This window comes from Pristiophorus japonicus, chromosome 7, assembly GCF_044704955.1.
Source record: "Pristiophorus japonicus isolate sPriJap1 chromosome 7, sPriJap1.hap1, whole genome shotgun sequence".
In the NCBI taxonomy this organism is placed as follows: Eukaryota; Metazoa; Chordata; class Chondrichthyes; family Pristiophoridae; genus Pristiophorus; species Pristiophorus japonicus.
Window position 1 is genome coordinate 6,831,973 of NC_091983.1, and position 27,574 is coordinate 6,859,546.

General features: G+C 43.9%; 1 protein-coding gene across 4 annotated transcripts in view; it reads left to right on the plus strand.

The window, feature by feature from the left end:
- The window catches only part of smap1 (small ArfGAP 1), a 351,079-nt gene that overhangs the window by 265,941 nt on the left and 57,564 nt on the right, over positions 1 to 27,574 (plus strand). For all 4 annotated transcript variants that reach the window (XM_070884738.1, XM_070884739.1, XM_070884740.1 and 1 more), the window contains one exon: positions 7,938 to 8,065. In XM_070884738.1, the coding sequence (XP_070740839.1) occupies positions 7,938 to 8,065 (128 nt within the window). The remainder of the gene's footprint in view (positions 1 to 7,937; positions 8,066 to 27,574) is intronic.

A 27,574-nucleotide genomic window follows, 5' to 3' on the forward strand; every position in this document is an offset into this window, starting at 1 on the left:
TTTCCAGAGAGTTGAAAGTCGATGGGCAGGTGATTCATTCCAGAAGGGACTTCCCTTATCTGGTAGTAAAGGTCAGCATTCTGTATTAAGGTTGAGGAACTGTTACAATTTTTTTCATTCGGGAACCATGTTGAATAGGATAGTAGCAAGCCAAGTAGCTCCTCTACAAAATTCTCTTGATTATCCCATTAATTTTGAATCTCAGACCATAACTAAATTAAAGCTATCTAAATTGGTCCTTGTGATGGCTATCTTTGAGATCTGTGCTACTGAAGAATTAGCTTCTAAGTCAAATAACAATTCTGTCCAGACCAGCCTGCATGCCACCAAGTAAGGATTGATGGTGTTATTATATGTAATATTTTAGTGATGGGTAAAGGTAGGGAGGGTTGGATAATTTCAAGTTGTCAGTACTGTTCTTAAGGGGCAATCAGCTTCTTCATTTTTTCTTCATAAAGGGCTTGTTGATTTAGAGTAAGCCTGTTGTGAAATATTTAAAGATTTCATTCCTCTTTTAATAGGTTGATGGCTTTTAAGAAGGCTGCAGACCTTGAGCATGGAAGTCTTTTGTTCCTATTCAATCTTGCACATTCTATGGGTACTTTATCAAAGTGCGAATTCTTCAAGTGTGCATCTTGACAGTGAATGTTGGAAGTCAAATCCAATTCTGTCCACACTGACCGCAAAGACGCCTACTTTCCAGCAGAGGTCACAGGATAATAATTAGGAGCAGGAACGCTGGCTAATTTTTCTCTCCCGAACTAGGGGTTCCAAATCGAATTGTGGTGCCTCGACTACCACCCCAATCGAAATCAAAAACTTCAAATTTAACCTGGCCCTTCCAATTGCTATAATTCTGCTGCCGATGCCATTATCGTCTGGCCTGTGGGAGGAGATGGAGACTGGAGGGGCTTGATTTCCACATGACCCCTATCATCAGGTGGGCACAGTGAGCTCACCGCCTGCCTGATGAATTTCACTGGCAAAACGAGCCGATTTCATGGTTGGGCCTCATTTAAATTAAAATTGACGAGTTGCCAATTAAGAGCTTTGATTTATTGTTAAAGGCCGAGTGATCAGTGGGGGGGGGGGGGGGGGGGGCAGAGGTGTGGAAGGTTTGGCAGCGGGTGGGAAGATGTTTGTGAGGCCACAGAAAAATTATTCATGCTCTTCTTAACCTCAAAATTTTTAACATTCACATGTAACAGTTTAGGAGCGGCCTCCAGCAGGTGCTTTAAGGATTGCTAGTATGTCTATTTTATATACAGTTCTAGTGGACAAGGCTTGCACAGAGGGACCTTGGAGTGCATGAAGGTAGCAGGACAGGTAAATAAGGTGGTTAAGAAGTCATACGGGATTAGATCAATCTACATATTGACTGGCTAACCAAACTGGTAGCAATGCGGTGGAGGAGGATTTCCTGGCGTGTATTAGGGACGGTTTTCTAGACCAATATGTCGAGGAACCAACTAGAGGGCTGGCCATCCTAGACTGGGTGATGTGTAACGAGAAAGGACTAATTAGCAATCTTGGTGTGCGAGGCCCTTGGAAGAGTGACCATAATATGGTAGAATTCTTTATTAAGATGGAGAGTGACACAGTTAATTCAGAGAGTAGGGTCCTGAAATTAAGGAAAGGTAACTTAGATGGTATGAGACATGAATTGGCTAGAATAGACTGGCAAGTGATACTTAAAGGGTTGACGGTGGATAGGCAATGGCAAACATTTAAAGATCACATGGATGAACTTCAACAATTGTACATCCCTGTCTGGAGTAAAAATAAAACGGGGAAGGTGGCTCAACCATGACTAACAAGGGAAATTAAGGATAGTGTTAAATCCAAGGAAGAGGCATATATATTGGCCAGAAAAACCTGAGGACTGGGAGAATTTTATAATACAGCAGAGGAGGACAAAGGGTTTAATTACAAGGGGGAAAATAGAGTACGAGAGGAAGCTTGCTGGGAACATAAAAACTGACTGCAAAAGCTTCTATAGATATGTGAAGAGAAAAAGATTAGTGAAAACAAACGTAGGTCCCTTGCAGTCAGATTCAGGTGAATTTATAATGGGGAACAAAGAAATGGCGGACCAGTTAAACAAATACTTTGGTTCTGTCTTCACGAAGGAAGACACAAATAACTTTCCGGAAATACTAGGGTACCGAGGGTCTAGTGAGAAGGAGGAACTGAAGGAAATCCTTATTAGGCAGGAAATTGTGGTCGGGAAATTGATGGTATTGAAGGCTGATAAATCCCTGGGGCCAGATAATCTGCATCCCAGAGTACTTAAGGAGGTAGCCCTAGAAATAGTGGATGCATTGGTGCTCATTTTCCAACAGTCTATCGACTCTCTATCAGTTCCTATGGACCGGTGGGTAGCTAATGTAACACCACTTTTTAAGAAAGGAGGGAGGGAGAAAATGGGTAATTATAGACCGGTTAGCCTGACATCATTAGTGGGGAAAATGTTGGAATCAATTATTAAAGATGAAATAGCAGCACATTTGGAAAGCAGTGACAGGATCGGTCCAAGTCAGCATGGATTAATGAAAAGGAAATCCTGCTTGACAAAATCTTCTAGAATTTTTTGAGGATGTAACTGGTAGAGTCGACAAGTGAGAACCAGTGGATGTGGTGTATTTGGACTTTCAGAAGGCTTTTGACAAGGTCCCACACAAGAGATCGGTGTGCAAAATTAAAGCACATGGTATTGGGGATAATGTACTGATGTGGATAGAGAACTGGTTGGCAGACAGGAAGCAGAGAGTCGGGATAAACGGGTCCTTTTCAGAATGGCAGGCAGTGGCTAGTGGGGTACCGCAGGGCTCAGTGCTGGGACCCCAGCTATTTACAATATACATTAATGATTTGGATGAGGGAATTGAGTATAATATCTCCAAGTTTGCAGATGACATTAAGCTGGGTGGCAGTGTGAGCTGTGAGGAGGAAGCTAAAAGGCTGCAGGGTGACGTGGACAGGTTAGGTGAGTGGGCAAACGCGTGGCAGATGCAGTATAATGTGGATAAATGTGAGGTTATCCACTTTGGTGGCAAAAACACGAAGGCAGAATATTATCTGAATGACGGCAGATTAGGAAAAGGGGAGGTGCAGCGAGACCTGTGTGTCATTGAAAGTTGGCATGCAGGTTCAGCAGGTGGTGGTGAAGGCAAAAGTGGTATGTTGCCCTTCATAGCTTGGGGATTTGAGTATAGGAACAGGGAGGTCTTACTGTAGTTGTACAGGGCCTTAGTGAGGCCTCACCTGGAATATTGTGTTCAGTTTTGGTCTCCTAATCTGAGGAAGGACGTTCTTGCTATTGAGGGAGTGCAGCGAAGGTTCACCAGACTGATTCCCGGGATTGCAGGACTGACACATGAGGAGAGACTGGATCGACTGGGCCTGTATTCACTGCAGTTTAGAAGGATGAGAGGTGATCTCATAGCAACATATAAAATTCTGACGGGGCTGGACAGGTTAGATGCAGGAAGAATGTTCCCGATGTTGGGGAAGTCCAGAACCAGTGGACATAGTTGAAGGATAAGGGGTAAGCCATTTAGGACTGAGATGAGGAGAAACTTCTTCACTCAGAGTTGTTAACCTGTGGAATTCCCTACCGAAGGGAGTTGTAGATGCCAGTTCATTAGATATATTCAAGAGGGAGTTAGATATGGCCCTTGTGGCTAAAGGGATCGAGGGGTATGGAGAGAAAGCAGGAAAAGGGGTACTGAGGTGAATGATCAGCTATGATCTTATTGAATGGTGGTGCAGGCTCGACGGGCCGAATGGCCTACTCCTGCACCTATTTTCTATGTTTCTATAGAGTATAGAATATAGGAGCAGGGAGGTTATGCTTGAACTGTATAAAACACTGGTTACGCCACAGATGGAGTACTGCGTGTAGTTCTGGTCACCACAGTACAGGAATGATGTGATTGCACTAGAGAGGATACAGAGGAGATTTAAGAGGATCTTGCCTGGACTGGAGAATTTTAGCTTTGAAGAAAGATTGGATAGACTGGGGTTGTTTTCTTTGGAACAGAGGAGGCTGAGGGGAGACTTTATCGAGGCCCCTCATAAAGTTATACACCTCAATTGAATGGATAGGAACCACCAAATTTCCTTTTGCTGAGAGGTCAATAACCAGGGGACATAGATTTAAAGTGATTGGTAGAAGGATTAGAGGGGAATTGAGAACTTTTTTCACCCAGGTGGTGGGGGACTGGAACTCACTACCTGAAAGGGTAGTACAGGTAGAAACCCTCACCACATTTATAAAGTACTTGGCTATGACCTTGAAGTACCGTAAACTGCAAGGCTATGGACCAAGAGCTAGAAAGTGTGATTATGCTGTCTAGTTTTTTTTTCGACTGGTGCAGACAAGATGGGCTGAATGGCCTTCTGTGCCATAAATTTCTACGATTCTATTTGTGCTTCAAAATTGTATCCAGGTACTATGTGTGTCATACAACCCCAATTTAAATACATCATTGAGACTCCCTCCTGGGCACCTATTTCCCGGCCTGCTTAAAGATTCGAACGGAGATCTAAATCCTTCACTTTGATTTTGGTCTCCCTCTTGCCCCATTCCCTCCAAAACAAAAATTCAGTCGAGAAATCAAAATCGGCACCTGGATCTTTTAAGTGACATCACCTGAAGGTGTTGTGTTAAGGGGTAATTGTATAGAATATTGTCCAGTTCTATCCATTGGTCCTTTCCCACAGGGACACATCAGTATTATTCCGCTTCTATTCTCCTTCCTTCCCAATTAGGAATTGGTATCTAGTAGAAATATTTAAAAACTATAAATAAGTATACTTTAAATCAGTTTTTTGTCACTAAATCTAAAATATTCTGTATCATATGCACTTTCCTTTTGACTTAGAATTTTCTTCATCCTCGTTCTTAGGTTTGTTTTTATAATGGTTAGCAGGGAACAAACCCGTAATCTAATTTCAGGATTTATACACCTTGAGATTCAGTTTAAGCCTTGAAAGAATTCTCTCCTGTATTTTTTGTTGAATGTCTCCTGTATTTTTTTGATGAGAAGTTCTAGTTTTAATCTTTTCACCAGTAGACCTATATCTGAAAATCATGCAAATTCAAGAATTGGTTGACTTGTCTCGTAAGAAATTGTAGATTGTAATCCAAATCTTGCATCACGACAGCAGTGATATTTAAGAACGGTGTTATGGGTTTTGCACTGTTGGTTACAGATACTTTAATCTTTTCAATAATGAGTCGTATTACGTCAGTTTACTTTTCCTGATTTGTTTTTTTTGGAAGCTTTAAAGTTTTCCTTGACATTCACAGACATTAAAGATATTTATAATGTCATTATTGCTTAAGCACTGTTGGTGTTTCTTCATGGGAAGCCTGGCTGTTAAATGCGCTCTCTGCCAAAGTAATGGCTTCTGTTATGCATCCTTGGAGGGCTGATATTCACTTTCACTTAAAGTGAAGCCTAAAAAGTGTGTCACACATATAGTTACTCAAAGAAACATTTGTGGGATTTCACTATTATCAATTGCCAGCAAATGCTCTGATCAGTTGTGATCAACAGAAACATACAGGACCTCGGGTCCCATTAGCTGGTTGCGTTACACCGAGCTGCTCCACTATCGATCCAATCTTTGTAATCGGGCTACTGACGAGAAATTATGATAGTTCAGTAGACTGTTACTAAACTATTGGGGGTAAGGAGTAACTTTCAAGGGCAAACTTACATATGTATTGGTGAAATCTTATTTTGAAACATTAATTGAAACTTGATCATATTTTTATTTGACTTAAATTTTTAAATTTTAAAAACCAGCTACGGATGACGAAAAAATTAATAAACGAGAAGATGGATTGAGTGAGAGTAAACTATCAAGAAATATAAAAACAGATAGTAAGCTTCTAGAGATATCTAAAAAGGAAAAGATTAACTAAAGTAAACATTGGTGCCTTGGAGAATGAGACTGGGGAATTAATGGGGAACAGGGAAATGGCAGAGACTTTGAACAAATATTTTGTATCTGTCTTCATGGTCGATGACACTAAAAACATCCCAATAATAGATAAATTGAGGGGCAAACTTAAAACAATCATCACAAAAAAAAAAAGTATTTGGTAAAATAATAGGACGAAAGGTGGCCAAGTCCCCTGGACCTGATGGCTTGCATTCTCGGGTCTTAAAAGAAGTGGCTGCAGAGATGGTGGATGCATTGGTTGCAATCTAACAAAATTCCTGGGATTCTGGAGAGATCCCAGTGGATTGGAAAACTGCAAAGGTAATGCCCCCATTTAAAAAAGGAGGCAGACAGAAAGCAGGAAACTATAGACCAGTTAGACTGTAACATCTGTCGTTGGGGAAAATGCTGGAATCCATTATTAAGGAAGCAGTAGCAGGACATTTGGAAAAGCATAATACAGTCAAGCAGAATCAGCATGGATTTATGAAGGGGAAATCATGTTTGACAAATTTGCTGGAGTTCTGAGGATGTAACGAGCAGGGTGGATGTGATGTATTTGGATTTCCAGAAGGCATTTGATAAGGTGCCACATAAAAGGTTACTGCACAAGATAAGAGCTCACAGGGTTGGGGATAATATATTAGCATGGATAGAGGATTGGCGAACTAACAGAAAACAGAGTCGGGATAAATGGGAAACGGTAACTAGAGGGGTGCTGCAGGGATCGGTGCTGGGGCCTCAACTATTTGCAATCAATATTAATTAATGACTTGGATGAAGAGACCGAGTGTAATGTAGCCAAGTTTGCTGACGGTACAAAGATGGGTGGGAAAGCAAATTGTGAGGAGGACATGAAGAATCTGCAAAGGGATATAGACAGGCAAACATTTGGCAGATGGAGTATAATGTGGGTAAGTGTAAGGTTATCCACTTTGGCAGGAAAAATAAAAAAGCAAATTATTATTTAAATGGAGAGCGATTACAAAATACTGCTGTACAGAGGGACCTGGGGGTCCTTGTGCATGAAACACAAAAAGTTAGTATGCAAGTACAGCAAGTAATCATAGAAACATAGAAAATAGGTGTAGGAGTAGGCCATTTAGTCCTTCGAGCCTGCACCACCATTCACTAAGATCATGGCTCATCATTCACCTTAGTACCCTTTTTCTGCTTTCTCTCCATACCCCATGATCCCTATAGAAGGCAAATCAGGAAGGCAAATGCAATGTTGGCCTTTATTGCAAGGGGGATAGAGTATAAAAGCAGGGAAGTCCTGCTACAACTGTACAGGGTATTGGTGAGACCACACCTGGAGTACTGCATACAGTTTTGGTCTCCTTATTTAAGGAAGGATATACTTGCATTGGAGGCAGTTCAGAGAAGGTTCACTAGGTTTAATTCCGGAGATGAAGGGGTTGACTTATGAAGAAAGGTTGAGCAGGTTGGAGTTGAGAAGAATGAGAGGTGATCTTATTGAAACATACAAGATACTGAGTGGGCTCGACAAAGTAAATGCATTCGTGGGGGAATCTAGAACTAGGGGGCATAGTTTAAGCATAAGGGGCCGCCCATTTAGAACTGAGATGAGGAGGAATTTCTTCTGAGGCTCGTAAATCTGTGGAATTCTCTGCCCCAGAGAGCTGTGGAGGCTGGGTCATTGAATATGTATAAGGCAGAGAGAGACAGATTTTTGAACGATAAGGGAGTGAAGGGTTATGGGCAGTGGGCAGGGAAGTGGAGCTGAGTCCATGATCAGATCGGCCATGATCTTATTGAATGGCGGAGCAGGCTCGAGGGGCCAAATGGCCTACTCCTGCTCCTATTTCTTGTGTTCTTAAATATTGTTTGGCACAACCTGTTGTTTGGGATAAAACGTGCATCCTCCTATTTATATTCCAACAGATGTTGTCAGCAGCCTGCAAAGCTTGTTCTCTGTTGTGCATTGGTGAATTTACACGGTTTCTTTTTTCCCCATCAAGATACTCCTATTGAAGCTCCTATTGCTAATGGCAACGCTACTTCAAGTACAACCTTGAATGATGACCTTGATATTTTTGGCCCCATGGTTTCCAATCCTCTTCCAACATCAGACACACAGTTACATCAGGTAAGCTTTAGAACATTATATTGTGGTCTATTTACCATGTTTCCCCAATTTTTTTGGGGGGGGGCGGGGGGAGGGGAGAAAGAGGGAGCAAGTTTACAGGTCTCCCACTACATCTGTTTCATTACCAGAGGTTGTTTTAATTCACTTCAGTTTACAAGTGACAGCTTCAGAGTTTTGCTGACTGCTATTTATGCTGCATAATTTTGTAGCATTTTGGATTTTGATCAGCCATAGTACTTGAGGCACTGCAATTTTATGGCAGTTTGTTTCAGTATAGTGTGTGTGGTGGGATCTTTTTCTGTGAAGTCCTAGCAGTTGATTTACGATGGGTTGAAGTGGGAAGACTGCATAAGTAACAGTTCAGCTTTCACTCCTGAAGATGTCTAGTACAGTTAGAAACTCTGGTGCAAGGGCATTTGAATTTTTATTTTCCACTTTTATTATTTGAGCGGTGACTTTTTCTATTCTCCCAGATCATGCTGCCAAGAGATACATTCTAGTCCCAGGCCATCTCCACTGCTACTCTCAACCAGCAGAGGCCAAAAACTAGTTTTATCTTCCCTGTGCATTCGGAAGCATCTGGTCGTGCCTACCTGCTTTATTTCTATTTTGTCATTTGCGGAATCTGGGCGTCGCTGGCAAGGCCAGCATTTATTGCCCATTCCTAATTGCCCTTGAGAAGGTGGTGCTGAGCCTCTACAGTCCGTGTGGTGAAGGTACTCCCACAGTGCCGTTAGGTAGGCATTTAATGGATTTTGACCCAGCAATGATGGAGGAATGGCGATATATGTCTGGGTCAGATTATGTTTGACTTGGAGGAGAACTAGGGTTTAAGCTCAAGTCCATAGAGGGGGAAAGATGCAGGCTGGCCAGGAGAGCATTGGAATAGTCAAGTATAGAGGTAACAAAATCATGAATGAGGATTTCAGCAATCGATGTGCTGAGGCAAGGGTTGAAAGGGATGATATTACGGAGGTGAAAGTAAGTGGTCTGCCATTTCTTTGTTCCCATTACAAATTCACCTGATTCTGACTGCAAGGGACCTACGTTTGTCTTCACTAACTTTTTTCTCTTCACATATCTATCGAAGCTTTTGCAGTCAGTTTTTATGTTCCCTGCAAGCTTCCTCTCATACTCTGTTTTCCCCCTCTTAATTAAATCCTTTGTCCTGCTCTGCTGAATTCTAAATTTCTCCCAATCCTCAGGTTTGTTGCTTTTTCTGGCCGATTTATATGCCTCTTCCTTGGATTTAACAAGAAATTAGGGATGCGTGCAATAAAGGTACAGCAGTTATCATGGGCTAACCAAACTGGTAACAATACGGTGGAGGAAGATTTCCTGGAGTGTAATAGGGTTGTTTTTCTTGATCAATATGTCGAGGAACCAACTAGAGAGCTGGTCATCCTAGACTGGGTGTTGTGTAATGAGAGAGAGGACTAATTAGCCACGGTTGAGCCACTTTCCCCGTTTTATTTTTACTCCAGACAGGGATGTACAATTGTTGAAGTTCATCCATGTGATCTATAAATGTCTGCCATTGCCTATCCACAGTCAACCCTTTAAGTATCATTTGCCAGTCTATCCAAGCCAATTTTTGTCTCAGACCATCGAAGTTACCTTTCCTTAAGTTCAGGGGCCTAGTCTCTGAATTAACTGTGTCACTCTCCATCTTAATAAAGAATTCTACCATATTATGGTCACTCTTCCCCCAAGGGGCCTCGCACAACAAGATTGTTAATTAGTCCTCTCTCTCATTACACAACACCCAGTCTAGGATGGCCAGCTCTCTAGTTCCTCGACATATTGATCAAGAAAACCATCCCTGATACACTCCAGGAAATCCTCTTCCACCGTATTGTTACCAGTTTGGTTAGCCCAATCTATATGTAGATTAAAGTCGCCCATGATAACTGCTATAGCTTTATTGCACGCATCCCTAATTTCTTGTTTGATGCTGTCCCCAACCTCACTACACTACTGTTTGGTGGTCTGTACACAACTTCCACTAGCATTTTCTGTCCTTTTGTATTCTGCAGCTCTACCCGTACAGATTCCACATCATCCAAGCTAATGTCCTTCCTTACTATTGCATTAATTTCCTCTCTAACCAGCAACGCAACCCCACCTCCTTTTCCTTTCTGTCTATCCTTCCTGAATGTTGAATACCCCTGGATGTTGAGTTCCCAGCCTTGGTCACTCTGGAGCCATGACTCCGTACTCCCAGTTATATCATATTCGTTAATAGTTGCCTGCGCAGTTAATTCGTCCACCTTGTTAAAATACTTCTTGCATTGAGACACAGAGCCTTCAGGCTTGTCTTTTTAACACTCTTTTTAACACACTGTCCCTTTTAGAATTATGCTGTAATGTGGCCCTTTTTGATTTTTGCCTTTGATTTCTCTGCCCTCCAATTTACTTTTCTCCTTTCTATCTTTTGCTTCTGTCCCCATTTTACTTCCCTCTGTCTCCCTGCATAGATTCCCACCCCCCTGCCATATTAGTTTAACCCCTCCCCAACAGCACTAACAACCACTTCCCCAAGGACATCGGTTCCGGTCCTGCCCAGGTGCAGACCGTCCGTTACGTAACATCTGATGTTTTTTCGGATGAGGGGGTCAAGGATAGATCCTTGGGAGACTCCAGAAGTAATAGGGCGGGAGCTGTGGGAAAAGAGGTTATCCTAGCATATTATCTGGCTACGACTGGATAGGCATGATTGGAACCAGGTGAGGGCAGTTCCACCCAACTGGACAACAGAAGAGAGGAGTTGGAGGAGGATGGTGTGAACAAGATGTGTGATTGCGTGAAAGATGTCTGTGGATTTAAGAGGCAGCAACATGTTCAAGGCATTTGGAGAGGAAAGCGAGGTTAGTGATCAGGTGGTCGTTTGCTCCGACACTGTGGTCAGTGGTGGGCTCTTGGAGAAGAGGGTTGATGGCAGATTTGAAAGGGAGAGGGACAGTACCTGAGGGGAGAGAACTGTTTACAATTTGATCTTGCCTGGGGCCAGGAAATGAAGTTGCTTGGTTGCTAGTTTAGCCATTTAAAAGGTGCCTACTTCCATATTGCCATACAAGAATGTCATTGAATGTTTCTCAGATTCAGATTCCAGGGGCAAAGCTATCCGTACAACCTGTTGGCTTTTCCTCGGAGCCAACGGTTTTTTTTAAATGCTTGTTGGTGATAACAGTACAACTTAGGATACAGCATTCCTTTGTACCCGTATCTGCATAATTTACTCATCAGAACCCCTCACCTGTCATCTGTGTGTATAACTGTACAACATAGTGGTTTTGTTACTGGACTAGTAATCCAGAAATGAGCATTCAAATCCCACCACAGCAGCTGGGGCAATTTAAATTCAGTTAATTAAATACATTTGGAATTAAAGAGCTAGTATCAGTAATGGTGACCATGAAACTACCGGAGTGTTGGAAAAACCCAACTGGTTCAATCATGTCCTTTTAGGAATGGAAATCTCTGCCTTACCCGGTCTGGCCTATATGTGATTCCAGACCCACAGCGATGTGGTTGACTCTTAACTGCCATCTGAAATGGCCTAGCAAGCCACTCAATTGTACCAAACCGCTATGACAAAATCCGAACTGTTGGGAGTACCTTAACCACACGGACTGTAGCGGTTCAAGAAGGCGGCTCACCACCACCTTCTCGAGGGCAGTTAGGGATGGGCAATAAATGTCGGCCTTGCCAGCGGCGCCAACATCCCGTGAATGAATAAATAAAAAATTGAATACTATTCAGGAGCTGGGCTTCATAGTCAGTTTTAAGTAGTTCTACCTCTGCAACTGTATTTGGGTCCTTAGTGGGGACATCTATTGATGTGCTTTTTATTCATTCTATTTGCCGATTGCGTCCAGTTAGTTCGCAATTGGGACCTGAATGTCCTTGGCAGATCGGTCACGGTAACTGAGGTGGCTGCTCTGTGGAGACCCCGACTTTCTGAAATGTACAGCTTTGGAATTCTCCTACGGTGCGGATTTTTTTTAATGAAAGTACCTGGTGGTCCCGGAGGAATGAACACTTCCGGTCCAAGGCTTAGATGCGCAGCCCAGCACAGAGGCCCACGTATTCCAGGATCGTATGCACAGCCTGGGATCACGTGAGCCTGGACCACCAATCATAATCTGTTCTAAAATGAAACTGTTCTAACTCACTGGAACTGGAGCAAACTAAAGGCCAAGAATTGCAATTTCTCTAAGATACTCCATTCTAAACTAGTTGCTCCAAAAAAATAGGAGCAACTCAGGGCCAAAACTTGACCCCCTTGTGGGGATTGAAGCACTGGAACAATTTTAAGTCTGTGTGAAACTTTGAAGCAATTTTTAATAACAACGGTACTAGCTCTCCTTTTTTTTTGAACTTTTGGGCAAGCACTCTGAATCCATTGACTCATCTCCATTCCTATCTACAGGAGCTGGCGATACTGATTATAAAACCTTTTTAAGGCTCAAATCACAACCTGGAAAAATGCAAGTTGTTCTGCCTATACACTGCACTTAGTAATTTGTAGCATTTACAAAGCATTGAACAGCAGCGACAGTTGGTTTAGTCCTATTTTTGTAACATTGTTCAGCTTTTTGGGAATTTGATTGCTTTAGTAACCGTCAACTGTGTTCTTTTTGAAGTGATTATGTAGCTCAGTTTAATTACAATATGCCCCTTGATATATAATTCGTAATATGCAGCAGCCCATCAGCATTGGCATTGGAGAACAAATGGGTCTGAATCAATCAGTAACCTGTCAAAAACTGCCTCCTTCAGCCAGTAACCTAGGAGACAAGACCGTTAATTGACATCACTGTGGATGCAGCTATAGGTTCCAGCCTGCCTTGGCAATCAAAACCATTTGCTGCACATAATGAGTTTCCCTACTTGTTGGGCAGGAGGATGTATTAAATTGCCCCAGAAAATGGGAAAATGAAAGAAATATATAGATGGATGTGCTTGAAGAAGCAAACAAGGATGGAAATAGATCAGGAAGGAACTGTCTTCAAGATCGGTTCATACATATACAAGTATCTATACACGCAGCTGACCGAAAGCTGTGAGGGGAGCCTTGTCTAAGGTTTTCAAAGTAAGAATATTACAAGAGCAAAGCATTTTCTACAATAAATCTGTCTATTTCTGATAGATCTCAGTTCTACCGTACATGCATCCAGTTGCTTCTTGACTCCATGTATACTGTCTGCTTAAATGGCCACTGCTGGCAACTTATTCCTCAAGTCCTTGTGTCATGGCTCAAAGGTAGCAATCTTGCCTCTGAACCAGAAGATCAAGGACTAGAATTTCGACAGGTTTTTCCGCCTGGATGAAGCGTAATTTTATTTTTTTTGCTGCTAAACAAATCACACAACAGCTTGTGCCTGGGCAGGAATTTCAGCAGTGGTTTTGTGCCGGCGATAAAACTTATCGCCTGCCCGATTTAAAAAAAAAAACGGTTTGATGACATTAACCGGCTGACATTAATGCAACGCTGCATTATCAACCTGGGTGGTAAATTCGGCACTATCGCTCGTTTTATCATCCGCCCGGAAAAAACAGGCGGACCCAGGGCACACCCGGTGCTAATGGCGCCATCTTGAAAACGGAGCAGAAGTTCAGTGCATTAAAGGATTTAGCTGCATTTTACAGTGAAGTTTTATGTGAGTTTATTCATTTGGAAGGATATTTAAGGACATTTTTTTAAAAAGGGGGGCTATACTGTGTCAGCCATTATTCCTGGCTGCTTTTTCGATGCAGCGTTGAGCTGGAAGGAGGCTTTTATTGATGAGCATTTTGAGTGTAATTGAAGAGGTCACAGATGTATGAGGAGGAAGCCTTACCCCCCCCCTTGAATTTACAGGGAACAGCCCTCATATCTGCAGCTCTTTGAGGCACAATGCATTAGAAGGCTGCGCTTCCGAAAAGAGGTGGTCACAAAGATATGCCAGCTCTTACAGGCAGACCTACAGCCTACCAGCAGCAACAGGACTGCACTATCCGTCGAGATGAAGGTGACTGCAGCACTTGCCTTCTATGCTTCCGGCTCCTTTCATGCATCAGCAGGGGACATATGCTCCTCCTCACAGCACGCTACACATTGCTTCATTCGCCAGGTGATGACTGCACTGTACGCAAGCAGGATGGACTTCAGAAACTTCCCAAAGACCAGGGAGACCCAAAATGAGAGGGCTATAAGTTTTGGACAATTTGCTGGCTTCCCCAAGGTTCAGGATGCCCTTGACCGTACAAGCACCTTTACTTGATCCAGAGGTTTTCCGAAACCAAAAGGGATTCCACTCCTTGAATGTACAGATAGTCTGCGACCATACTCAGCGCATCATGGCAATAAATGCCCAATATCCAGGGAGCATCCATGATGCTTTCATCTTGCGTGAGAGCAATGGCTCATATCTGTTCGAGCATCAGCTACGAGGCCAGAGCTGGATGCTCACAGACAAAGGTTATGGCCTCGCCACCTGGCTCATGACCCCACCTCTGGAACTCTCAGACAGAAGCCAAGCATCGCCATAATGACAGCCATATAGACACACGCAACATTGTCGAAAAGACAATTGGAGTGCTCAAGCAGCACTTCTGATGCCTGGACCACTCTGGAGGCTGCCTGCAATACTCCCCTCAGCAGGTCTCTGAATTCATTATGGTGTGCTGCTACGCAACTTAGTCATCATGAGGGAACAGGATTTGCCATTGGGGATTGCAGGACCACCTCAGGAGAGAGAGGGGGAAGCCTGGCGAGGAACCCATGCCACCATCACCATCACCACCACCAAAGTGGAGGCCTCCTGGAGCTTTTGCCACTGCAAAAGCCTTGTGTCGGCAGCTCATAATTGAACGCTTTGCTTGAAGATTGAACGGCAAGTTTGACCATTGCCTGGCCACTCTCTCCCATCATGTTGACTATTCCCCCTTTTATTCTGAAAATGAGACAGGAATGGTTAACAAAAGAATTTAATAAACATACAGTAACTTGAATAACATTTATTAAACATGGTAACTTGAATAACATTTATTAAACATTTCAAAACTGGAATAAAATGTATTTAACATTATTGTGAATTGGGAAACTTAAAATTTTTTTATAAAGTAGCAACAACCCCTGCACTGAACATCTTTTGCCTCCAACCCCCCCTCCCTCGCATCATGACCCTACTCAAGGTGGCACCAAGACGTTGAGCAGCAAGGTGGCCAGAGTCCTGCTGTATTAAGGGGAGAGATGCCATGTGTGGATCCCCTGGAGAAGCTTGGGGTATGGAAGGCCCGGCTTCTGAGTGGTGAGCCTCTTGCTCGGCCTCACCACTCGCAGGTAATGTGGGTCTTGGTGTGACACTGGGGACTGCAGTGTCAAAGATGGAGGCCATCAATTGCGCATGGGCATTGACAGTCTCCCAGGTTTCACTGCTCGCACGGACAATCTGCAACCTGACCTCTATGATGGTCGCGGATAGTGCCGCAATGCTTGCGGGAATCCTACCCAAGACCTCGGAGCTGTCGGGTGAGCTGGATGCTCTCCCTGGACAGTACCACCATGTCCAGATGTGCGTCCGCCTGTCTGTCAGCAGACCGACTTTGCCGACTCACCCTCCGGAGAGACGGCATATGGGATTCAACCCCAGTCGTGTGATGCTGCACGCCACTTGTATTCGGGGCCTCGGATGGCTCAAAGCACGAGAATGTTTATTCTTCGGACGAGGTGCTGGCCAAACCAAAAAGAGGCGTCGAGTGCCTCACTCCCACCGCCCCTGGAATAGGTTGATCGGTATGTTTCTCTCATGGAAATTCCTCGGCCTCGTCCTCATTGCCCTCCTCCACCTTCACATGGCGGTCTGAGGTGGGGGCTTCCATTGGAGGATGTGGCACGTGCGGCAACTCATCTGGAAATAGAAAACCACAGACGAGTGGTTAGCAGCAGGGAAGGAGGCAGGGTGACATGAGTAAGGTCACATAGCACAGGCTCATTTGAAGGACTGCCGCTGCTCCATTATATATGTAATCCCGAGACACTACATCACATTGCCCCAACCCTAGTCCTCAGGCAGTACATCACTGTGTCCCAACCCAGCCTGGGGATTTTGCAGGGCTTACCCTCACTTTCAAACAGAGGCTCAGCACCCCCAAGGGCAGTTGCCCTCCCTGAGGCACCGATCAGACTGGCCACTCACTCCTCTCGGTCTGTCAGAGGCATGGTTCTCGGTGGACCGCCACCTGTCCGTCGCCACTCTGAGCGGTTGTGGAACATCTTTCCTTGCAAATATGCTGATGGGAATGGTTACCAGAGGGCCCATCTACTCTTGTGGCACACACAGCCATCAAAGCACTTATACCATACTGTGTGCATTTAATACAGTCCTCCGTTTACCGGCCCTGGAAGTTGCACATGGTTTATGAGGAAGATATCGAAGTGCAGAAACATCTTTTACGATCTCAGAAAGCAGTCTTAATAATGTGTAATAATCATTCATGGCAAATAAGGTGCAACACTAAACCTACCTATATCAACATGTCAGATTTATAATTTAAGTAATGAAGGAGTGCATCAATAAAAATATTACTTACTTTGACTTCCCTGCAATGGTCACTGAACCTCTGGGTGTGGGTCCTTCTGATGTCATCAACAAAAGACACCACCTCAGCGATGCTGGTCCAAATGCGCCGAAAAACCGCTGGGCGAGGTTTACTTGCACCCCTCCTATTTAAATCCCCTACACCCCGCCCCCATCTCCTCTCCACAGCAGTGATAAGGGCCTCGTTGGCTTCATTACTAAACTTCCTCGATCTCTGCCTGCTTCCACCTTCTTCCATCGTGACTGCAATCGAAAAATGGCTGCTTCAGCCCTGGGTGTACTGCGCATGCACGGAAAGGTGCTGGGGGAGGGGGAGGGGATGCTGGGGTGACTGCGGAATGGACCAGGGTGTTGCGGAGGGAGCAGTTGCAGACCTTCCCTGTTGTTCTTTCTTTCAGTGCTGGTTAAGAATCTGTTCTTTCCGAACACTCTCCAGTTCTGACAGAGTCATCGACCTGAAACATTAACTCTGCTTCCTCTCCACAGGTGCTGCCTGACCACCTGAGATTTCCAGCATTTTCTGTTTTTATTCCAGCTTCCAGCATCCGCAGTATAAATGAAAGTTCTTTCTATTTTCCTTTGTGTTGGAAGTTGCACCTTAAACTTAATCTTTAATTAATGTTGCCTAATGTTTGAACATGGTACTCTGTCCAACATATAAATGAAAAATACACTCTTTACATATCCGAGCAAATGCAGAAAATCTGTTTGCAACCATGAATATGTACTGTACATATACCTGGAAACATCACTGAAGCTTTATATTTTCATCCGAGTAAAAGTAACATCAGTCTTCTGATAATATTCAATGGGGATGCTTTCAAATGCCATATTTTTTTTCGTAGGGACTAATTATAAATGTTCCCTTATGAAATTTTATTAAATGCTGAAGAGAATGTTGGAACTGTGAAGTATGTTTGCTCATTTTTTTTCAAGTAAAGTTTTCAGACCTTCTCAAGTTGCCTATGCATCCCCTGTGATTGCAGTAACATACAGTTATGAGTTATTGCTTCTGCTGCTAAGGCAGTCCAATTCCCCGATGTAGGAGCTGAGATCCCAGTGCTCCTGTGGAGTAGGCCTTTGTTCAATCATTAATAGTGCCAGGGTAAGTTTAAGCTGGGCTGAGTTACCATTCTTTGTGGGTCACCCAACAACCGTATCATCGGCTGAAACAGATACCATAAGCTGTAAACTCTGGTGCTCCCAAAAATCTGCAAGGCAAGTTTTGACTCGAGATGTACAACAGTTGAAACGATGATGCTCTGCAACACTGCATTTTCAAATTATTGCATCCCTCAGCACCCCCTGCCTTTACAGCTGCTATTTATATCTCTCATTTATTATTGTATTCCTTGCAACTCGCTATTCTCACTTGGGCAATGTCAGAGACTTTTTGAATTGGCATCAAACGATGCCAGGTTAAGAAAAAGAAAATCTGAAAAATGAGAGAGTGGGTGAAGAAGAGAAAACAGCCAAAGGAAAGCAACACTGGAGTAGTTAAGTCTATATAGAAGGTAGATTAACTTTGCTGAAACTTTTCTAAATAAAGCAATCATTAATCTATTCCCATAAAGCATAAATATTCAGATGTGGACAAAACAAAATCCTTGGATTTGGTTCAAGGGCATCAGCAACCCTTTGGTACAGCATCCAATTACCTATTTTTCACGTTTGAGCTTAGACAGAATGTTACACTATTCAGCTCTGGCACCACACTAGAACCAATTCTCTCCCCCTCCCCACCCAGCATCCATCTATGTAGCTGTATTTATCATCATAAATTAATGGAAAGTGACCAATGAAAGGGACCTTGATTTCCCTTTCCTTGGCAAGGAATATGAGGCCAATTGTAGAATCTCCTGCTTCTGTAATTTCACCAGCTTACATCAGCAAATTTCAGATAGACCAGAAAGTTAAACCTGAGACCATGTTGATCTGTTGGTCCCAGTTCTACAGCAGAGAATACACTTATCCAATGAGCCAGTTTTACAGTTTAAATACTTCATATGGCAATCCCTTTGTTTCAGTGTCCTTACACCATTCTTGTGCTACAAGTCAAACTTCTTCTGGTTTATTGCCACTGAGTATAAGGGAGTTAATTATGAGTCTGGATTTTACAGTTGAACCATTCAGTGTCCATAGTAGACTTCTAACACTGGGCATAATTGATAAATCTGGTTCCAAAACAAAGACTCCATGTGTAGTGCCACCATTGCAAGGAGTAAGTGAAGCCAGACTCCTAATCTAACACTTCAGTAGAAAATGTGTGGTCAGGACCAGGTGTAGTCTTCAGCTCAAAGGCGATTAGAATGTTTGGGCTTAGTCGGACCAGGACACACAGACATAATTAAGTCCCTATTTTAAAGTTATATATCTCTCTTGTATTTTTCCATTATCGGTTCCTATATCCACAATAATAACAACGGAAACTCTCTATAATTTTGAAATCTGTGTGCCTCATTACACGCCCAGAAAATAATTTTTGCGCCCCGCTGCGGTGCTAAATGGGGCACAAATCAGTCAAAAAGTAGCAGTTGCTACTTTTCATTTTTGTAATTTATAGTAAAAGATATTGGGCTGGATTTTTGACTGATTTGCGCCCCATTTAGCACCTCAGCGGGGCACAAAAATTATTTTCTGATCATGAAATGAGGCGCACAAGATTTTGCGCCGGCGGAACTTTCACCAATGGTTTTGCGACGACACTAAAACTTAGCGCCCCACCGCTGTTTTGACCGTTTGCATGCCGTCAATCATTGTGCAGCGCACCAGGCAGAACTTTCGAGCATTTCACCTGATTTAGTGTCCACCGGAGAACCCACCCAGAAAAACCAGGCGGACCCAGGGTGCATCAAGCACTAATGGCGCCAAGTTGAAAATGGAGGCGAAAGTCACAGTTGTCAGTGATTAAAAGGATTGGGAGAAGAACACTGCATTGCTGCAACTTTTACTGTGAAGTTTGAGAGTTTCTAGTTTGTTTTATAAACATCGAAAATAGGTGCAGGAGTAGGCCATTCGCCCCTTCGAGCCTGCACCGCCATTCAATAAGATCATGGCTGATCATTCACCTCAGTACCCCTTTCCTGCTTTCTTTCCATATCTCTTGATCCCTTTAGCCATAAGGACCATATCTAACTCGCCCTTCAATATATCCAATGAACTGGCCTCAACAACTCTGCGGTAGGGAATTCCACAGGTTAACAACTCTGAGTGAAGAAGTTTCTCTCATCTCAGTTCTAACTGGCTTACCCCTTATCCTTAGACTATGTCCCCTGGTTCTGGATTCTCCAACATCGGGAACATTCTTCCTGCATCTAACCTGTCCAGTCCCGTCAGAATTTTATATCTTTTCTATGAGATCCCCTCTCATCCTTCTAAGCTCCAGTGAATACAGGCCCAGTCGATCCAGTCTCTCCTCATATGTCAGTCCTGCCATCCCGGGAATCAGTCTGGTGAACCTTCGCTGCACTCCCTCAATAGCAAGAACGTCCTTCCTCAGATTAGGAGACCAAAACTGAACACAATATTCCAGGTGAGGCCTCACCAAGGCCCTGTACAACTGCAGTAAGACCTCCCTGCTCCTATACTCAGATCTTAGCTATGAAGGCCAACATGCCATTTGCCTTATTCACCGCCTGCTGTACCTGCATGCCAACTTTCAATGACTGATGTACCATGACACCCAGGTCTCGATGCACCTCCCCTTTTCCTAATCTGCCGCCATTCAGATAATCTCCCTTCGTGTTTTTGCCACCAAAGTGGATAACCTCACATTTATCCACATTATACTGCATCTGCCATGCATTTGCCCACTCACCTAACCTGTCCAAGTCACCCTTTTAGCGTTCTCCTCACAGCTCACACCGCCACCCAGCTTAGTGTGATCTGCAAACTTGGAAATATTACATTCAATTCCTTTGTCTAAATCATTACTGTATATTGTAAATAGCTGGGGTCCCAGCATTGAAACTTGAGGTACCGCACTAGTCACTGCCTGCCATTCTGAAAAGGACCTGTTTATCCCGACTCTCTGCTTCCTGTCTGCCAACCAGATCTCTATCCACGTCAGTACATTACCCCCAATACCATGTGCTTTAATTTTTAACACCAATCTCTTGTGTGGGACCTTGTCAAAAGCCTTTTGAAAGTCCAAATACACCACATCCACTGGTTCTCCCTTGTCCACTCTACCAGTTACATCCTCAAAAAATTCTAGAAGATTTGTCAAGCAGGATTTCCCTTTCATAAATCCATGCTGACTTGGGCCGATCCCGTCACTGCTTTCCAAATGTGCTGCTATTTCATCTTTAATAATTGATTCCAACATTTTCCCCACTACTGATAAAGGATGTTTAAGGACATTTTAAAAGATGGGTGGGGGGGGCCATGCTCGGTCGGGAGCCAGTAATTCTGGCTGCTATATTCATACTGCTTCAAGCTGGAAGAAGACTTATTGATCATTTGCAACGTAATCGAAGAGTTCACAGACGTATGGGGAGCAGCCTTACCCCCCCCCACGGGTTTACAGGGAACATCGCTCATACCTCCAGCTCTCTGAGGCACAGTGCGTTAGAAGGCTGCACTTCCGGAAAGAGGTGGTCACAGAGCTATGCTAACTCATACAGGCAGACCTACAGCCCGACAGGACTGCACTGCCTGTCGAGGTGAAGGTGACTGTGGCACTTGCCTTTTATGCCTCTGGCTCCTTTCAGGCATCAGCGGGGGACATATGCTCCATCTCGCAGCACGCTACACATTGCTGCATTTGCCAGGTGACTAAGGCATTGTGTGCACGCAGATTGGACTTCATAAACTTTCCAGTGACCAGGGAGACCCAAAATGAGAGAGCTGTAGGTTTTGGACGATTTGCTGGCTTCCCCAAGGTTCAGGTTGCCCTTCGCCCTGCGAGCACCTTTACAGAATGCTGAGGGATTTCACTCCGTGAACGTACAGATCGTCTGCGACCATACTCAGCGCATCATGGCAGTCAATGCTCAATATCCAGGGAGCAGTGACTCTCGCATGTTCCAGCGTCAACCACAAGGCCAGAACTGGCTGCTGAGGGACAAAGGCTACGGCCTTGCCATCTGGCTCATAACCTCCCCTCCAGAAACCTCAGACAGAAGCCAAGCATCGCTAAAATGAGAGCCATGCAGCCACATGCAGCATCATCAAACAAACAATTAGCGTGCTCAAGCAACACTTCTGATGCCTGGGCTACCCTGGAGGCTGCCTGTAATCCTCCCCTGAGCAGGTCTCTGAGTTCATTGTCATGTGCTGCATGCTACACAACTTAGCCATCATGAGGGGACAGGAGTTGCCACTGGAGAATGCAGGACCACCTCAGGAGAAGGGGGGGCAGGAGGAAGAGAAGCCTGGCAAGGAACCCATGCTACCTCCACCACAATCACAGGGGAGGCATCATGGAGATTTTGCCACTGCAAAAGTCTTGCGTCGGCAGTTCATAATTGAAAGCTTTGCTTGAAGAGCGAATGTTGCCTGGCCACTCTATCCCTCCATGTTGACACTTCCCCCTCTTATTCTGCAAATGAGACACTATGCAGGAATGGTTAAGGTGAACAAAAAAAATGTATTAAACATTGTAAAATTGTAAACTTTGTAACAGTCATTGTGAAACTTTAATAAAATAAAATAATTAGCTGCATTCAGCAGTGTGATCATTCAACAACTTTATCAACAGCATAATCCAGTGTGATACTTTTAACATAATCTATAACATAATACTGTAACATTAAACATACGATGCAGCAACATAATATCCTGCCCGACTTTTTTTCCACTGGCTTTTGCCCCCCCTTCCCCTTATCACTCTCCCTTGCCTGCTGCTCCTATCCAAAGTGGCACCAAGATGGCGTGCAGCAAGGCTGCCAGAGCGCTGCTGTGTTGGGGGGAGAGACAATGGAGAAGCCATCTGGGGAAGCACTGGAACAGCTCATGGTGTGGAAGGCCCGGCTTCTGACTGGCGAGCCTCTTCATCGGCGTCATCAGTCACAGGTGGTTTGGGTTTGGGTGGGACAGTGGGGAATACAGAGTATGATAGTGGGCATGGACTGCCCAAGCTGAAGCAAAGCTTGTGCCTGTGATGCGCCATATTCCGCAAGGGTTCGTGCCACACTCTCCGGGACTCCACTGTCATTGCTGGAGGCCATCAGCCTCGTGTGGGCACTGATGTCCTCGCAAGTATCACTGCTCGCATTGACTATCTGCGACTCTTACCTCCTTAATGGTCGCTTTCAGACTGTTGATGCTTGTGGGAATCCTACCCAAGAAATCAAGGAGCTGAATGCTCTTCCTAGACATTCCCACCATGTCCAGTTCCAAGTCTGCCTGTCTGCCAGCAGACCAACTTTGCCGAATCCCCCTCCAGAGAGGTGGCATGTGGGATTCAACCCCAGCAGTGCGTTGCTGCACTAGTCTCCGGGGCTGCGGAGTCGTTGAACCCCCGAGAAAGTCGCGTCGTCCTCTGAGGAACTGAGTGACGGTGGTAGAACAGGGATTGGATTGAAGCAGTGCTGGAGTTGGCTCATCGGTATCCTCCTCCAGACGATGGCCTGACTGGGAGTGTCCCTTGAGGGATGATTCGCCAGTGGCTGGTCATCTGGAAGTAGAAAGCAACAGATGAGTGGCTAACAGCAGGGGAGGGGGCAGAGTGACATGAGGCAGCTCGCATAGCACAGGTTTATTTGAAGGACCACCGCTACTCCATTATATCTAGTCCACAGAGACTGCATGACATTGCCCCAACCCAGCCCAAGGAGTGTGCAGGACATTGCCCCAACCTATCCCAGGGAGTGTGCAGGATATTGCCCCAACCAATGCCAGGGCGTGTGCAGGACTTACCCTCAGTATCCGAACGGGGGTCAGCGCCCTCTGTGGCGGCTGCCCGACCTGTGACGCCGATGATGCCTGCCACTCTGTCCTCGATGTCAGTGAGTGGCAGGGTCTGAGGCGGACCGCCACCTGTCTGCACCTGCTCGCGGCGATTGAGACTTCTTGGCCTGCAAAGATGAAAATGGGACTGGTGACAAAAGGGTCCATCTGCTTTTGTGGCACACATAGCGACCAAAGCATTTATACCATACTGTCTGAATGTAGTACAGTCCTCTGTATAATGGCTTTGGAAGTTGCACATGATTCATCAGGAGGACATTGAAGTGGGGAGCCATCTTATGAGATCTCAAAAAGCAATCTTAATGTGTCAAGATCATTCATGGCAAATCGGTGCCAAACTAAGCCGACCTATATGTCATGTATTTTAGGAGGCAACCCGCAAAGTGCTAAGAGACACCAACAGCATGAGAACAAATAGTGTGTCAGAGTTATAATTGAAGTAATGAACGAGTGCATGAATTAAAATTGGACTCTGACGACCCTTGTCAGATCATTAAACTTCTTTTGGCACATTGTCTAGAATCGTCGTCCTCCATCATCAAAATCCAAATGTAAAATGGCTGATTCAACCCCGGGTATACTGCACGTGCGCGCGGCCACGCCCTGCGTTAGCGTTTGCGACTGGAGACCAGACCAGAAGCGCGGGAAAAAGAAAAAAAAATTGCGAATGCGCAGAACGCCTGTTTGTTTTTCCCCCAACACTGGAATTTTCAGCTCCGGCGCTCAAATTGTGTGGTGCAATGCTGGAGTTAACGCTAACGCTCCTCATTTGGCGAAAGTTGCTTGCACTGGCACGAACGTTAACCTGCCGCAAAAATGTTGTAATTTATGGTAAAATATCCTTATTAATTGTAATTAAAATTTTTATGCTCTTGGGGAGGTGATCGTCTTTCTTCTTTCCTTGCCATATTGTCAAACTGTAGAATAAGTCTCATTTCAGGCATCTCCTGCAGCAGTATTGTAATATTGATGATTCTTTTCAGATTCTCGTCGATCTCCAACTGTATTTTTCATCGCTAGTCTGGGACCTGGTGCTTTTTCTGATGTTTACAGGCACCACTGCAGTCTAAAGTATGGTAGTGATTCACCCATCACAACTGCACCAATTTTACAGCAGCAATATATCACATGAAGTGGCGTGAAGCAATAATGTTGCACACAGTATTAGTACTCAAAGTTGTTTATGCTGAGGAAAGCCTATTTTTGTAAAACTGTTTACCTACCATTTTACTCTCCTTTCTTAAGATCCAAGTAACCTCTTCCTCCTCAAAACCACCATTATTTACATTAAAATATTGTGAATGCATTATAATTGTATAATCAAAATTATCTTTCCATGTTGGGTGCAGGAATATTTGAAACATGGCATTTTAGAAAGTTCACACTGGTCATTTTAAAGAAATTCTGTTACCAATTCTGACACAGCACTGTGGAAAATAATAATCTTGTGGGACAGCGTCAACTGTAGAATGCTGCATTTTATGGGCTGTGAATGATTTGAAAGCAGCTGCTGCTGTTTTCTCGCAACATTTAGGAAAGAGAATGTGCATGCTGTGTGGCCAATGATGGATTGTAATGGCCATTACATCAGGTAGAGGACTGCATTGTTATCCAAAGGAAGTGAGGCAGCTTTCATTGTGGGTTTTTGGTTTAATAATCTGAAATACTTTTATAAAAAAAAATATTCATGCTGAGCTGAAGCTTCCCCCCTTATGGAGTCTGAGGCCCCGGGCGTGCTACACAATTAACTTGGGATTTTGTTGACATTTTGGGCTCGTGAGGGACTGGAGATGAGAGAAATGTTCAAGGTGAATTTTTCTTTGCACAGTCTTTTTTTTAAAGTTGCCTGATCCTTCCATTTTGGGACTGTTCATCTTACAGGTTGAAGGTGAAGGTGTTAGCTGATGATTTAGCTTTCTTGTGAATGCAAACCAGACTCTCGCTCAAGACGGTAGAACAGGAAAGTATGATGATGAACATCAGTCATTCTTACCAGAGTAGGAGTTGCCTATATATTTTTTTTTGTAGTACTGTATGGGAGTCTCTCCCAGTTCAAATCTTCGTCACTTGAGCACAACTCATGAGCACGTTTCCAAAAAGTTCTGAAGCTTAATTTTCAAAAGTGGTTTTGGTTTTATTTTTATAAATTACTGTATATTCTAAAATGATCATAGAATTATTCAAAAACTTTAATTAGAAGTTACTTATATCAATGATGTTTTTGTTGCATCAGTGGTATTTACTTGGTGTTTCTCATTGCGATCGATGCTATAGAACCATTACAAGAACTTAACATTTAAGCAATACTTACCGTAAATCTTTCTATTCTTTTGTGTTTTTTGGTTTATAAATTATTGTTCACCTTGCTATGAAACAAAGTCAAATATTTTTTTCGGGGCTTGGTAATTCTAAGACACTGAGCTAAAGCAAATGTTACAACATTTGAAAACAGTGGGAAAATGTCTCAAAATCAAATGATTCATCACATGAGCAGTGTCACGTGATTGAATGCCATGTAAGAAAGTGTCACATGATCAACTGTCCAGTAATGCTGCCCTAAGTGGAGGAAGAGCATCCGGGAGGGCGCTAAGCACCTCAAGTCTCGTCGCCGGGAGCATGCAGAAAACAGGCACAGGCAGCGGAAGGAGCGTGCGGCAAACCAGTCCCACCCACCCTTTCCTTCAACAACTGTCTGTCTCACCTATGACAGAGACTGTAATTCCCGTAATGGACTGTTCAATCACCCAAGAACTCACTTTTCGAGTGGAAGCAGGTCTTCCTTGATTTCAAGGGACTGCCTCTGATGAATGCATCAAACCAGTGTTGGCAGTTACCTATCAGCATTCCTGGTCATGGCGTATTGGCACTCTCCCTTGTACTGCGATATACTGTTACTGATCGCGTCACAGAGCGGAAAGTGGAAAGACGGAGGACAAAGATTTCCTCCGTGCTTTTAAAACATTTTTATTTGCTTACACCGGCCATCGCGCATAGCAGGAAAATTGTCTTCACACCCACTATAAAAGGTGGGGACTGTATTTACATGGAATATTTTCTGCATAAAATAGCCTCACTCCAAGGGTGGTTTTGTGAAAACATGGGTTAATATTACTGTATGTTAACCAGCCATGGGATACCATCAGCTGTCAAACCCAAATTCAATTATTTGGTAGATCAGATCTCTGATCACAGTCGTGATATTTAATCACAACTGCAGTAAGATTTAAATATGCATATCCCTGTGGATATATCATTGGATGAGTCTTGTTGAAGACAAGCCTGAGCAAGCCGTGTTTATACATACGGTCTTGATGACTGCACTATGAAGGACGACTGGTTTCGCATCACTAAAAAGTCGCACCCAGGACATGGATATCTTGGAAGTTCTGATTATCTGTTGTTCAAAAGCCAAGCAACCATTGCTAAAACTTACTGCCATAGCTGTGGAAAAGGTACCTGCAATGTTGGGCTCAGTAAGTGGATTACTGAATTTTGTAAAGCTCATGGCAACTTTCCCAATTCTGGACATAGCCTTGCACCATTCATTTGGAGCAACTGATGCTAAAACAACTAATTTTGAAGCAAGCCTCGAAGATTCTTTTGGAAACTGTGAAATGCATTGAAATCCATGCACTGAATCACAAGCAAATTAAAAAATCTGACTGAAGGACTCATTGGCCTAGAAATCCTGGTTGGCTGCTTCCCGCAGGCAATCGACTGAAAAAGTAAAAAAAAGATGCACACCTACTTGTTCCTGCTGCGCCCACCAGTGATCCTGATCTTGAGGCCTCCACTCACTGCACGTCTGGTCGGATGTGCATGTCTGGACGGACGTAAGTTGGAGCTGGAGTCACATGGCTCTGGGCAGCCAATCCAGGTAAAATATTTTCTCATTTACAATAATGGATACTCCGTAAGTTGGAGTTCCCATTATTATGGTTTGAGAAACAACCCCCAAACACCTAAAACACTAAAAAAAAAGAAAATTACACTACATATTTAACATTAATTT